This window comes from Pongo abelii, chromosome 11 (assembly GCF_028885655.2).
Source record: "Pongo abelii isolate AG06213 chromosome 11, NHGRI_mPonAbe1-v2.0_pri, whole genome shotgun sequence".
In the NCBI taxonomy this organism is placed as follows: domain Eukaryota; kingdom Metazoa; phylum Chordata; class Mammalia; order Primates; family Hominidae; genus Pongo; species Pongo abelii.
In genome coordinates this window covers 131,536,213-131,550,109 of record NC_071996.2, presented here as the reverse complement: position 1 = coordinate 131,550,109, position 13,897 = coordinate 131,536,213, and the positions used below count along the sequence as shown (strand labels likewise).

The window sequence follows — 13,897 nt, the reverse complement described above, 5'->3', positions numbered from 1 at the left end:
AGATGTTTATAGTAGCTTTAGTTAGAATTGCCAAAACTTAAAAGCAACAGGGGATTCTTCAGTAGGTAAATGGATAAACTGTGGTACATCCAAACAATAGAATTTTATTCAGCACTAACAAAAAAGAACTATCAAGCCATGAAAAGATACAGAGGAAACTTAAATGCATATTATTAAATGTTGTCAATCTTTTATTTTATTTTATTTTTATTATTATTTTTTTTTAGATGGAGTCTTGCTGTCTCCCAGGCTGGAGTGCAGTGGCGCTATCTTGGCTCACTGCAACCTCCACCTCATGAGTTCAAGTGATTCTCCTGCCTCAGCCTCCCGAGTAGCTGGGACTACAGGTGCCCACCACCATGCCTGGCTAATTTGTTGTATATTTAGTAGAGATGGGGTTTCACCGTGTTAGCCACAATGGTCTCCATCTCCTGACCTCGTGATCCATCCGCCTCAGCCTCCCAAAGTGCTGGGATTACAGGCATGGGCCACCACGCCCGGTCGACTAATTTTTATATTTTTAGTAGAGACGGTGTTTCACCATGTTGGCTAGACTGGTCTTGAACTCCTGACCTCAGGTGATCCACCTGCCTTGGCCTCCCAAAGTGCTGGGATTACAGGCGTGAGCCACCGTGCCTGGCCAAATGTTGCCAATCTTAAAACGCTACATGCTATATGATTCCAACTATATGACAGTCTCAAAAAAGGCAAAACTATGGAGACAATAAAAAGATCAGTGGTTGTCAGAGGTTAGAGGGCAGGAGAGTTGAATAGGTAGAGCACAGAGGATTTTTGGGGCAGTGAACTTATACTGTATGATATTAGTCATTATACATTTGTCAAAGCCTATAGAACATGCAACATCAAGAGTGAACCGTAACGGAAATTATAGGCTAGATGGTCTCTAAAATCTCTGCCAAGTGAGAGATTAGATTCTATGATGGAATTTGATAGGACATAGTCTTCTGAATCTCTGTGGATGACATGTAAGATAAGAAGGGGGAAGCCATCTGCATGCATCCGCACAACACCTCTGTGCATTATTAATAAATAAATGAGCAGAACTATAAATTTCTCTCAAAATGAAAACTAGTGTTGTGGATAATGATTATTCATTCTGAACTCCTAGTTATGTGACATGGAATGTGAGATTTACTTTAAATAGAGCGTGAAATTGAGATAAAGTAAAATACACTGACAGATTCATTTTTTAATAAGGATGTTGGATGTCAATCACTGAGATTTAACTTCTTTAGTAAGAAATAGCCTGGAATAAATGTTTCTAATAACATGAGATTCTAACTTAATAAGAAATTGGTCCAGGAAATGACTTTTTAACTAGGCAAGTGAATGGTTTGGGAAGCTTCTCCTTTGTATCTGGTCCTTGGCTCATTTGCACTGTGTTGGGGATATGTGTATTATTTCCATTTGTCATCAATGAACTTTTCTTTCATTTGAATTTAAGTCCATGCTGCCTCTTTGGCTGCACCGTTCTCCTCCTTCCTCCCTGCACAATTTGGAAAAATCTCAATATTTCAAAAAGAAAAACCAAGCAAGGACCTTCTTTCACAAAGTGTTAGCAGCATAGCATACTAGAAGTAACCACACCTCAATGCCAAACCTACCCAGAATGCTGTGAGGACTGTCAGGATCAAGTATCCAAAGCCTTTTGTAAAATTCCTTAGGTGACAAGTTCATACATCAAAAAGGAGATTTTTAAACACACTCAAAAAGCTACACATTTGAAACTGTACTCTCTATATGAGAACTTTTTTAAATTTTTAAAATATAACCATTCTCAGAGAAGGGATAACAGTACTAATTCTAAGATTGAGCAAAATTACAGAGACCTTTCTGGAGGCAATATTTTACTTTAAATGACAGAGGCCAACTGTCTTAGGTTGTATTCCCTGGGAACAGACTCTGAGAGGGAGAGTTGCAGGCAGATAATTTGTCAGGGAGTTCTCTGCAGAAATATATGCATACACATGTAAGGAAGTGGGAAAAGCAAGATTGGCCAAGAGGAGAGGTCCTTCCCAAATGTGTTTGCAACTGAGGCCTTGGCACATCCTGCAGGAAACCCCGAAGATGGGATGGTCTGTCAGTTTTGATGCAAATGGAAGCAAGGAGTGGGCTTTTTTATCTCTGTATTGGCCAGACATTAGGATCCTCACTGGGAAAGGGTCTAATCTTGGCAAGGCAATTCCTTTACTGAGGGTAATTCCCAGTGTGTACAGTCAGCAGCCTGTGTTCTCCACAGTCAGGATACCATGGCCTGGAGTAAAACATTCCAACATCTGCTAGATCAAGAGACTCTATTTTTACTGTCAATAGCAAAATATGCTGTTGCTTTTTGTTTGTAGTCATTTAAGTCTGTTAATGTCAAAAACATAAATACTGTTAGTTTTTGATGACCCTGTAAGTAGTCGGCAGACAAATTTCCATGAACATGTTTACATTTCTGTACATCAGAGTTTTCTGAGCAAAGGGCACTGATACCTGAATTAAAGGGTGATTGAATATTAACCCTAAAGGCCGGGCGCGGTGGCTCATTCCTGTAATCCCACCACTTTGGGAGGCCCAGGAGCACAGGTCACTTGAGTTCGAGACCAGCCCAGCCAACATGGCAAAACCTATCTCTACTAAAAATAAAAAAATTAGCCAGGCGTGGTGACACATGCCTGTAATCCCAGCTACTTGGGAGAGTGAGGCAGGGGAATTGCTTATATCTGGGAGACGGAGGTTGCAGCGAGCCGAGATCATGCTACTGCACTTCAGCCTGGGCAACAGAACAAGACTTTGTCTCAAACAAACAAACAAAAAACTATCAGCTTGCAAGTAATGCAACATCTCAGATCTTTCACAGTTTACAGCTTAACAAGTGGAGCTCTCTAGACTGAGAGTGTGACACTGCTTATGAAACTAGACACTTTTAGCAATAACATACTCATTTGAAGAATAGTTTCACAGCTCTGAAGAATGTGTTCACAGCTCTGTTCTTAAAATACAAAAAAGTGCAAACATTCTTAATAACGATTATATACACAAATAACTATATGTACTAGAATGTGAGTCAGGAAGCCTTCCATTTCACCAAAAAGAAAGAAAAACAAATAGATTGCTTCAACCATTCAAGGGAGAGAGCTCCAGCTAAGGAGATTAAGAAAGGCCTTGGGGAGGTGGGGGTGTCTTGGCTGAGGCTTGAGGGGTAGTGAGAAGCAAAGATCAAAACAGCGTGTTATTAGACATGATTCTTAACAAAAGCATGTTATTAGACTTAATGAATTATATAATTTATTAATAAAGAAGAATACTTATTGGATACTTATATACAGGCACTAAGCTAAATGCATTAAATGAATTTTTTTCTAATTTATGTCTTCCAAAAACCTTTATGAGATGTTATTACTTTTCTTGGAGAGATTTATTAACTTAGTTTGAACAGGTGACAAGTCGTGGAACAGGAATCTACAGCAGGTGGATGGCAGAAAGTATGCTCAAAGCACACTTCACCATTTGGTCAGAGGACTCAACTAGGCAAAGGCTAGGAGACAAGAAATCCCTGCATTTTTGAAATACAGTAGATAGTTTTGTTTGTTAAGTAGTGATTAGGGTTGAGGCACATGAAACTTGATAAGCAGGGAAGGCCACGAAGGATAGTTTGGCTTCAGGAAGTTCCTGAAGGCTCCTGACAAGAGCAACCAACAATATGCTTTAGGAACTTTAATCTGGCACCAGGGTTAAGAAGGTTTTGAAAGTGGATGACTAGTTGAGGCACAACCTTTGGAAGGCTGGTGCAATATAGTCCAGGCAAGCACACAAGGTCTAAATGCCTAGTGCCAACTCCTGTTTCAGGATAAGCCCTCCAGTCTCACTGGGCTTCTGGATCTTCATCTACAGGAAATCTTCCTTCCAAATGTGGAATTCTAGCAATTTAGAAAGACAAATTCAAGTATTATGTTGGTGTAACAGTAATTGAGGGTTTTGCCATTAAAAGTAATTGCAAAATCTTTAGAGTTGGAACTGAATAAACAAAGAAATTTATTGAATGTAAAGGGCAAAGAGGAGAAATTGGAAGGCTGCAAGATTTTAAGCCTAGGCACACAGAAAAGTCAATGGAAATAAGAAGCCCGGGAAGAGGGTGGGAAGGCAATTAGAATTCGTTTTAGATGTATTGATTTTGAGATGTTAATGAGATATGCAGAAGACCCGCTTATAAAAGAGCCCAGAATCCAGAAGAAGGGTCCTGGCTGGGATCCAGACTTGGAAGCTATTTTCACAGACAGGCAAGTAGATGAGATTGCTTAGGAACCGACTGTGGAAAAGAGGACAGGAAATCAATCAGAGCCAGCTATAGCTACACTTAAAGGAAAAACAGAGAACTGCATTCCAGGCAAGAAGGGACCAGAGAGACAGAAATTCACAGGAGGCCAGGGAGGAGAAGCTTCAAGAACAAAGGCCTGTCAGATCAAGGGTTAAATGCTCTGGAGAGCTCCTTGGTCTAAAAATGCAGGTGCTCATCCAGAAGAGTGGTGCTGATATAAATCAGGGGTTTCAGAGGGAGGAGATGGGGTAAAATACAGCACAAAATACAGTGCAAGTGCAAAATACAGAGGCATGAATATCAAAATATAGAGGCATCTTGCTTTTTACCAAGTCAGTGCAAAATGACTTGGTAAAAAGCACCAGAAACGGGGTAGGTATTTTTCTAATGATCCTCTTGCACTAGAATCAACCAGGAGTGATTGATGAAAATGCAGATTTGTGGACCTCCTTCTAGAAACACTGAATCATAATCTCTCGGGTGAATGCTTTGTATATCTTCTTTTTAAACATCATTGTCCCTCGATAATTCTTTTGTGTGTAGGCCAGGCTACATACATTCAACCTGTTTTTCAAATAATTGGAGGGAGTCAGTAGAAAGAGATTAATAGAAGAGATGGAAAAGCTGGCCGATGGAGAGTAATCCTGAAAAGGCAAATGGGACCTAGGGCACCAGCAGAAGGATCAGCCCAGGGAGACTCTGCCTGTATCCAGTGACATCCTGTTTATTGGGACTCTACAAAGTGGCTCTGTGAAGTTTCTGTGTGTGTGTGTGCTGCCTCTCTTGGTAATAATATCTTCTCCTCTACGGTGACAGCCTTGATGCCAGAGATGTACCAGAGGCTGAAGCCTCCACAGAAGCCAGAGCCCCCGATGAGTCCCCCAACCCTCCAAGCAGCAGCGAGGAGAGCACAGGCAGCTGGACCCAGCTTGCCAATGAGGAGGACAACCCGGATGACACAAGTAGCTTTCTCCAGCTCAGTGAGCGATCCATGAGGTACCTGCTCTTCCCTTGACTTCCCAGGGAAATTGGTCTCAACACAGATTCTAAAAATGCATTTTAATGGTTCTCTGCAAAGGGTCCCTAATAAACAGAGAAGGAGAGAACAAAAAAAGGAAAGCTCCCACTATGTCGAGGGGCCTGCCTGTCATGATTTGTGCTGAGAGGTATCTTAATATCCAGTTGTGGCTTAAATTACTTCGGCCGTGATTAAGAATGAGCCATGTTCCCTTCCCTGCAAGCCCCAGCTAGAACATTCAATGATGACAACTGTAAATGTTTTTAAATGGTGAGCTGCTTTTACACCTGGTGTGTTTGATACTCTGTCTCTGGTTCATTTGTATTTCAGATGCAACACAGGCTGGGTTTACACGAGGCAAGTGTTTCCACACTGTGTTGTATTGTTTGGCCTGACTGTTCCTCCCTCTACCTCCCCTGCCCTCTGTGTTGTTCCTCCCACAAAGCTAGAGAGGAGATTAGGAGACATCAGATTTGGAAGGGCTCAAGCCAGTCAGGAGACATTAACTAAAAACTATTCCTTACTGAGGTGGAACTTCTAAAAAGACTCCCTGTATTTCTGCCCAAAATCTCATTTGGTACTGGACCACAAACTTTGCACAGAGGCCAACTAGAAAATGGGATCAGCATCTGGGTGTATGTATGACTCTTGGAAAGTTTTATTTCTGGGAGTTTAGTCTATTTAGACTTAATATTTCACAATGTTAAACAGTTTGTCAAAACTTCTAAAACTAGTGGAAAGTATTACAAGGTAGAAACAAAAAGTAAAGAGAACTCGAATCTTTGGACTCAACAGTAAGGTTTATAGGGTTGATTAACTCCAGCGCAATTTTGAGTCATCAGGTTTCAATACGTGAATATGCCTGGTGCCCCCCTCAAAAGCTAAGACAAGAATTTAAATTTGAGGGCATCCAATTGATATTTTCTACTTTTAGAGTACCATCTACTCTTGGTATATCCAGGAGAAAACTGTCCCACTACACGACGCACCACCACTCGCCCTTTGAAAGCCTTGCTTGAAAGAGATGTCACTGGAAACAGAGAAGGTGTGAGGAGACTGAGTGGTTTGGTAAAATTGGATATATTTCATTTCACAAGCACAAACAGAGCCTAAAAATTGGCTCAACTTTGCTGTGTTTCAGTCAGTAAGTTCCAGGCTAGTAACTAGACCATATGTTGATTGTGCAGCCTATGAACATGATGCAATCTGCGGTCCTCCTTCTCTACAATAAAAAAGGTACCAGGTGTTGCTCTTTCTTGAAGATTGTAAGATAAAGGAGTGATAAAACATTGACATTGCCCAACTTTGTACTTATGGTTCTGTAGTCTCATGGGAAAATAACAAGCCAGATGCTCAGCCTATGAAATCCTATGGAATGTCCCTGAGAAAATCCCCCAAATGTCAAAGGGAGAACATGAGTCCACTGGTTTCTGTCAAAACTGGTTCCTGCCAGCCCATGTTTTCAGAAGTTCCTTCGTCTCTGCAGGTGTCCCCAGCAGCAAGAAATCTCTTGCCGATAGATAAATACCTTCACTGTAACTAGAATGAAGAAAAGAGGCAGACTGATTGTTACCCCCAGGTGTGATCTACCAGGTGTGATACCACTTCAGAAAGTGGTATCACAACTTATTATTATTCACAAATTATTATTAGTATTATTATTATCTGCTGAGCCAGTTAGGCTTATGTCTCATTATGATTTCTGTTAATTTGGTCAGAAATAAATATGACTTGAGGTGTCCTAGGCACAAAGCAATATTTTTCTGTGGACCAAAGGAAGGAGCTTGTGCAATAATGGAACATCACTGTCAGCAGCATGTTAGAGGGTGGAGATGGGCATTAATATGTAAACTTTTGCTTTGTCAGCAATGGCAACAGTAGTGCCACTAGCAGTCTTGGCATTATGGACCTGGACACTTATCAGGAAAGCATGCCATCTTCTCCCATGATTAAGTAAGTAGCCACTGAGATGCAGTGATTGTGAGACCACTACTCCAATTCCATCTGGCAATCCATTTTGATCATTCAGGTTGTGCCCAACCCCTGACCTTATCATGTCTGTACTGCTGTGGTTCCATGTCACTGGAGCAAGAACTCGAGCCTAGAATAGGCCCTGCCCTACCACCACCTGCTTTCTGGGTTTCAAATCTGCCCCCTGTGGAATAATCATTTCAGATAAAACTTATCAATATAATCTGAAGTGTATGTCATTTTACCTACCTAGAAACAGAAGTGAGAATCCATTTAAATTATACCATGCCAACTAAAGAAGACTACTCAATAGTCTTCACTATAAAACATAATCATTTCAATAAAATCAAATGTGAATGGCTTTTCCTTTACAAGTAGAAACCTGGGATTATCACCACTAAATGTGTCTAATATTACATGGTTGTCATGCTGGATATGTGTCATTCCCACCCAGTGACTATGCTCTCTACAATATGGGGACTTCCTTAAGACGAAAGGAAAAAAGGACTTAGAGAAGGACAAGTACTTTTAGGAAGTACATACATCCTAAAATATGGCGCAAAAAGAGAGGGCAACATGAGGTCGGGACTACTTCTAGAATATGTGGTTATTCTGGAAAATTAAAATGATTGAAATCTATTTTTGACCATTGTGATTTAGCTTATGATTTGGAGATTTCTGAAATTTCAGAGCAATGATAAATAAGTATAGGCTAAAGTTGTTCCCTGACCTATTTTCTCAATCACTATTTATAACTACAGCACTTTTATTTCACCATTTAACCAGTTGTGTTCCTCAGTGATTGAGGGTGACAGTGGCTCCTTTGTTGCTCCACACAGCCATTATTCACAAGTAGAGATGAACATACACATTTTGTTTTTTTTGTTTTCTTTTCTTTTCTTTTCTTTTGTTTTAAGGAGAAACCAAAAACCGAAACAAACAAAAACTACCTTGGGGTAAATTTATTTTTCTCTTTCAGGAAACATTTATTTAGCTACTTTTCCCAACTTTCTCTGCAATATGAGCCTATGACCCTATGACCCCAGGGAAAATCTGTATTCTGAGGAAGCCAAGAAATCACCTCCATGGTCAGCATCCTGCAGCTCCAAAACAGCAGAAACTGTGCCTCCCATTTGTCATACCCCCTATGTCACTGGCATAGAGATCTAGAAGAAAATCCAGATCCTTGAAAAATTAGCATTTCTGCAAATAAATATGTATGAATGAAAGAATTACTATACTCTTTCTCTCAACATCAGGAACACAATGGAATTTTTCAGCCATATCTTAGCAGTAGCAGAATGAGAGAATCATCTATCGTCAAACAACACATTTTTAAGGGCTCCTATACTCTAATTTCTAGACACGACAAAAATATAGGACAACCATAGGCTTCCCAGGATAGCCACTTCCTTTCAGCTGCTGGCCATATGTTCTTACTTTAGTAACATTTACCAAGTCCTCCCACTACATGCAAGGCTCTGTAACAAGTACACACCATATGAAAACACCTCCAATATTAAACTCTACCATATCTAATGAAATACTTCAGTTATGAGTCCCTCATTCTAAACCACCCAGCCTACTACACTTCCCCAATAAAAAGAAAGAAAAAGAAAATTTTTAATTGTGATATTTTGCTGTCAAATTGAAGTTCTGCAGTTTGTTGGTTGTCTTTTTTCTTATTTCAGATCAAAGAACCATATACATGTAAAATTATTTTTTAAATAAAATAAAAGCTATGTTGCTATTGTAGTATAGGAAAAACATTGTGACAAGATGGGAACATGTGATTCATTAAAATGAAAGTAAAATGCAAAAGAATAAATCTCCAAATCAGAACTAGTTACCCACAAAATCTCTCTTTGATTGTTTAAACCTACGAAGGTTTATGGTAAGGAGGTTGAAGAGAAGGATGCATCTCTCAGTCTCCCATACCAGCTCTCCTAACTAAAGTAACTTGAGTTATCTGGCCTGTTGTTGTTGTTGGAAGAGGACATTTATTGCAGACCCAATGATCCTACATAATAGCCATATTGGTATTTTCCCAGCATTACTCCACTCTACAAAAACAATAAATCCAGAATGAACTTCAGAAGCTTTTAGATCAGTAAGACCCATCGCCTCATCTTTCATTTACAGCTTACTCTTCTAAACATTACCAACCATATACTGTTGTTTTCTCCCAAAGTGAATTAGTAGAAGAAAAGGAGATTCTTAAAGGACAGTCAGAAAGCATAGAGGGTAAGCCACCTTCCCATACTTTTGACACACAATTGCCTGGGTTCTCCCTTTGGAAAGAAGGATAAGGCTGTGGTTGTGTCTGTTCTCAGCACCTGCATCTGGACTGCCTATGGGAACAGCTAGCCCCCAGAGGAGCCTGCTGGTGATCAACTTTGACCTGGAGCCAGAGTGTCCAGATGCCGAGCTCCGAGCCACTCTGCAGTGGATAGCTGCCTCCGAACTTGGGATTCCCACCATCTACTTTAAGAAATCTCAGGAAAACAGAATTGAAAAGGTATCATGTTCCAGGCTTGGGTAGGGTATCAATAAAGCTTTGTGTTTTTATCACCACTGGAAACTCAGTAAATGCTCAGTTAACCTATTTCCATTTGAATTGTTTGATCCTGACTGTTCTTGATCTTAAAATTGTAGCTAGAACACTGAAATCTTCCACCTGTGTAAATATAATATACTTAGCATTTCTTTGATCCTTACTTTGTCTTGGTTAGTAGGTGGTCATGAGAAAAGTAAATTGAGGGGATGGGAACTTTTTTAGAGTCTGGTTTTTTTGGTGTTTTCTTGCTCTGGGACAAACTTCTTGACAGTACTCCTTTAAATAAAAGAAAGAAAGAAGAACCTGATATATAACAGAAACCAAAGTGAGGCCACACTGACATCTAAAACAGGCCAAGAGAAGGCATTTTTAATTCCCTTCCAAACAGGTTCATGTTAGGAAGACTTATTTATTATTCTTCACCTACCAGAAATATAAAGCTAGGGAAGAGATTCTTGGCCAACATCAAAATTAATAGTAACTATCCCTCTAATTCCATATCTCTAAGACCTACCATTAACTGTGGTAGAATCTTAGCTATTAAGAGTAAGGCATGAATCTGTCTCCCAATGTCTTCAAGCTCAATTTTCCATAATTTAAAAGTAGACTCGTTTTAAAAGATTTCAAGTTAATAATAACATAGCAGTTTTCTATTGCTGTGTAACAAACTGTCACAAATTTACCAGCTTAAAACAGCACTCAGCTCTGTAGGTCCGAAGTTAGGGTGAGTTCGACTGTAATCTTTGCTTTAGGTTTTACAAGGTGGAAATTAAGGCATTAGCCTGACTGGGCACTTATCCAGAAGTTCCAGGGAAGAGAAAGAGTCCAAGCTTGTTCAGGTTGTTGTGCTAATTCAGTTCCATGTGGTTGTAGGACTGAGGTCCTGTTTCCCTGCTGGCTGTCAGCAGAGGGCCGCTCTCAGCAACCAGAGGCCACCCATATTCCCTGTCACATGGCTCCTTTATGTCCTTTTGGTGTCAATCTCCCTGATACCTTCAGCCACCAGCCAGAAAAAGCTCTGTCTTTAAAGAGTTTGTGTTATTAGGCCAGGTGCAGTGGCTCATGCCTATAATCCCAGCCCTTTGGGAGGCCAAGGTGGGCAGATCACCTGAGGTCAGGAGTTTGAGACCAGCCTGGCCAACATAGTGAAACCCCATCTCTACTTTAAAAAAAATTAGCAGGGCATGGTGGCAGCCATCTGTAATCCCAGCTACTCGGGAGGCTGAGACAGGAGAATCGCTTGAACCCAGGAGGTGGAAGTTGCAGTGAGCTGAGATTCCACCACTGCACTCCATCCTGGGTGGCAAAGTGAGACTTTGTCTCAAAAAAAAAAAAAAGAATATGTATGATTAGATTTTAGATTATAATCACCTGATAGGTTTCTGATTAACTCAAAGGTAACTGATAAATCCTTTTTGCCATGTAAGGTAGCATAATAAGGGCATGATATCTCATCCTATTCATGGTCCCAGGGATTAGGGTGAAAAACCTTGAGTACTGTTTTAGGATCCTGCCTATCAAGCCACCGGGTAGGATTTTCATGTCTTATTGTCACAAAGTGCCTCCATGTGCCTCATCCTACTTGCTTCTCAACAAGCCTGTGAAAAAACAGAACAGATATTATTGAAGCTTTTTGACTAAGGAGCAAATCGGGTACATGAACGATTTCCCAGGCCAAGCCCCTGTGCCCTGTTTTCTCCATAAAATACTTCTCAGTAGTTCTTTATTTTAAAAGGATCTTTCTCAAGTTAAATGACCTTGGGCTTACAATCTGGATTTTTTTAACTGTGTAATTGCATTTCAATTCTCAGTGCCAAAATCTAGCAACCTGAAATGAAATGTTCTTTACCTTCTTGCCCCTGCTTACAGTAGTTAGAACAGCTTCTCTATTTCTGCATCACTAGTCCATGGGATCGACTACAGGAAAAATTGAAAAGGAGACCTAATTCATTTTTCATACCCTTTCTCACTTCAACCTTTTTCCAACTGGTAATTAACACTTCCCTTCATGCCTATGTCTGCCTGCTGTTCTACCCAAAATTATTCTAGGCACCTTCCTATACTTCTCATACTTTCATTTACAAGGTGTTGAGCGGTTCGCTATTTGATAAATTCTCCTCTGACCTTACAACTCAGCAGCAAAGGGTGCAATAAAAAAGCATAATCACGTGTGACCCTACCCCCATGCCATACACTGTCCCAAAGACCCCTTGCTATGTAGAGGAGGGAAAAACATTCTCAGGAATACATTCCCAGGCTCACGGGAAAATGAAAGAGGAGCTGGTTCCAACTCTATCTCCTGCCACTCCCTGAATAAGAGCATGACATGGTAGATTTTCAGGTGGTATCTGAATGGAATAGATGTTTGTACAATGTATCTTCTTGAAGAAACAATGTTATGTGAATATATGTCTCATAAATCCCCATTCGGTACAAGGGTAAGAGGTGACTCACAAATACCTGAGGTACACAAATCATGCCCTGACTTGGTATTTATCTCGACCTGATTTTCGATTCTCAAAGAGAATGCTTGTTTTTGGATATAACTATTTTTCTGAGAAAATAGACATTCTGCTAATGTTATTAAGAAGGATATTAAATGATATTTCACTCATTCAATTAGCACCAGCTCAAGAACCTTAATTCTAAATAATGTAATTTTAGGAACAAAGTCTCCTAATTTTTCTTATGAGTCATCTGAGACTCTTTGCAAATAGTGGCTTTTCCACAAATACAAGTACCATTTGTTGTCTGTGACTGGACTAGTTAAAGAAAAAAAACCCTTAAGCAACATTTTGATAATCTTTCTTTTATCAATAGTACTTTTGGGGACCTTATTCTGGATGTTATATCATTAGCCAGGTAGTTAAATGGCCATTTTCAAGTGGTGTACAAAAGAGAGCATGTCTTCCATGGAGGCTGTGTCATACGAGAACAGCGGTGTCTCATTAGTGTCTCATCCGCTTAGATAAGGTTAAAGAAACGTCTCTACAAAGTCCAGAAAATGTCATCTTCCCACTGTCACTAGGGTATTGGACAATATTCACAGATGAATCCCTGAGTTCCTATTTGTGTGAATCCTAAAATTTTTTGGGGCTAATTAGTCTATGTGTTTTATTTTACGGTGTTCCCAATTTACTAACCTTCCTGCCTTGTGAAAAGGGAGGTATGTGCTAGGGAACAGGTTCTCAGGAATTCATAATGAAACAGCTCATCTTTCCCACCACTGCCCAGGAACTTGGCCTTGGAGTTGGAGGGCACCTAAAGGCAACTCACCACTAATTCCATCCTTTGTTCAACTTAAAAGGCAAATTCCAAACATTCTGAGTGCCTAATATACTCCTCTCGTGACAAATGGTACTTCATTTTCAAATTTTCCCTTTCACTTATGTTTTATCTAATTATTAAAAAGCTAAATGCACCTGAAAATCATACATTCAGAACATTCATCAGGTCTTAAGCATCTACAAATGCCAGGCACTGTTATATGCCCTGGAGATACAGTGAGCAAGAGACATCACTTCCTACCCTCTTAGATTTTACATTCCAATTTAGAACAGACCAAAGGTAAGAAGAATATAAATGGAGAGAGGCTCAGATTGTAAACAGCAATCTTGAGATATGATGGGAACTTGTTCTGGACAAGGGAAATAAGAAGCACACAGGGAACAGTGTTTCTCAAACTGTTCCCATGAGCCACGTGGATATGAAACAGTTGTGTGGGACAGACATTTATTCACAAATCGGATTGCTAGGCCCCTTCTAGGACCTGGTCACTTTCTGGGAGTGTAGCCTAGAAATATGCATTTTTAACAACTTCCCACAAGTGATGTGATTCTGATAAACACTAAAGTTTGAGACCTCCTTCCAGAGAAATATCTTAGACAAGCGGCAGAATTTGTGGTGGCCTTAAAGTATCCTAAATCCCAGGGGAAAGATTGCTGAAAATCCTAACATCCGATAATCCAAAACACTTTGTAAACGTTGACATCAGTTAACTTTAATCTAATTAATCCAAGGCCAATAA

At 40.0% G+C, this 13,897-nt stretch overlaps 1 protein-coding gene across 6 annotated transcripts in view; it reads left to right on the top strand.

Annotated features, from left to right (window-relative positions):
• SPHKAP (SPHK1 interactor, AKAP domain containing) overlaps positions 1–13,897 on the top strand; it is a 195,325-nt gene that overhangs the window by 174,429 nt on the left and 6,999 nt on the right. For 4 of the 6 annotated variants that reach the window (XM_054549918.2, XM_063713079.1, XM_063713081.1 and 1 more), the window contains 4 exons: positions 5,141–5,320; positions 7,209–7,295; positions 9,505–9,557; positions 9,647–9,831. In XM_054549918.2, coding sequence (XP_054405893.1) covers positions 5,141–5,320; positions 7,209–7,295; positions 9,505–9,557; positions 9,647–9,831 — 505 coding nt within the window. Of the gene's footprint in view, positions 1–5,140; positions 5,321–5,672; positions 7,296–9,504; positions 9,558–9,646; positions 9,832–13,897 lie in introns of those variants that run through there. The other 2 variants (XM_063713082.1, XM_063713083.1) reach the window with 2 other exon arrangements.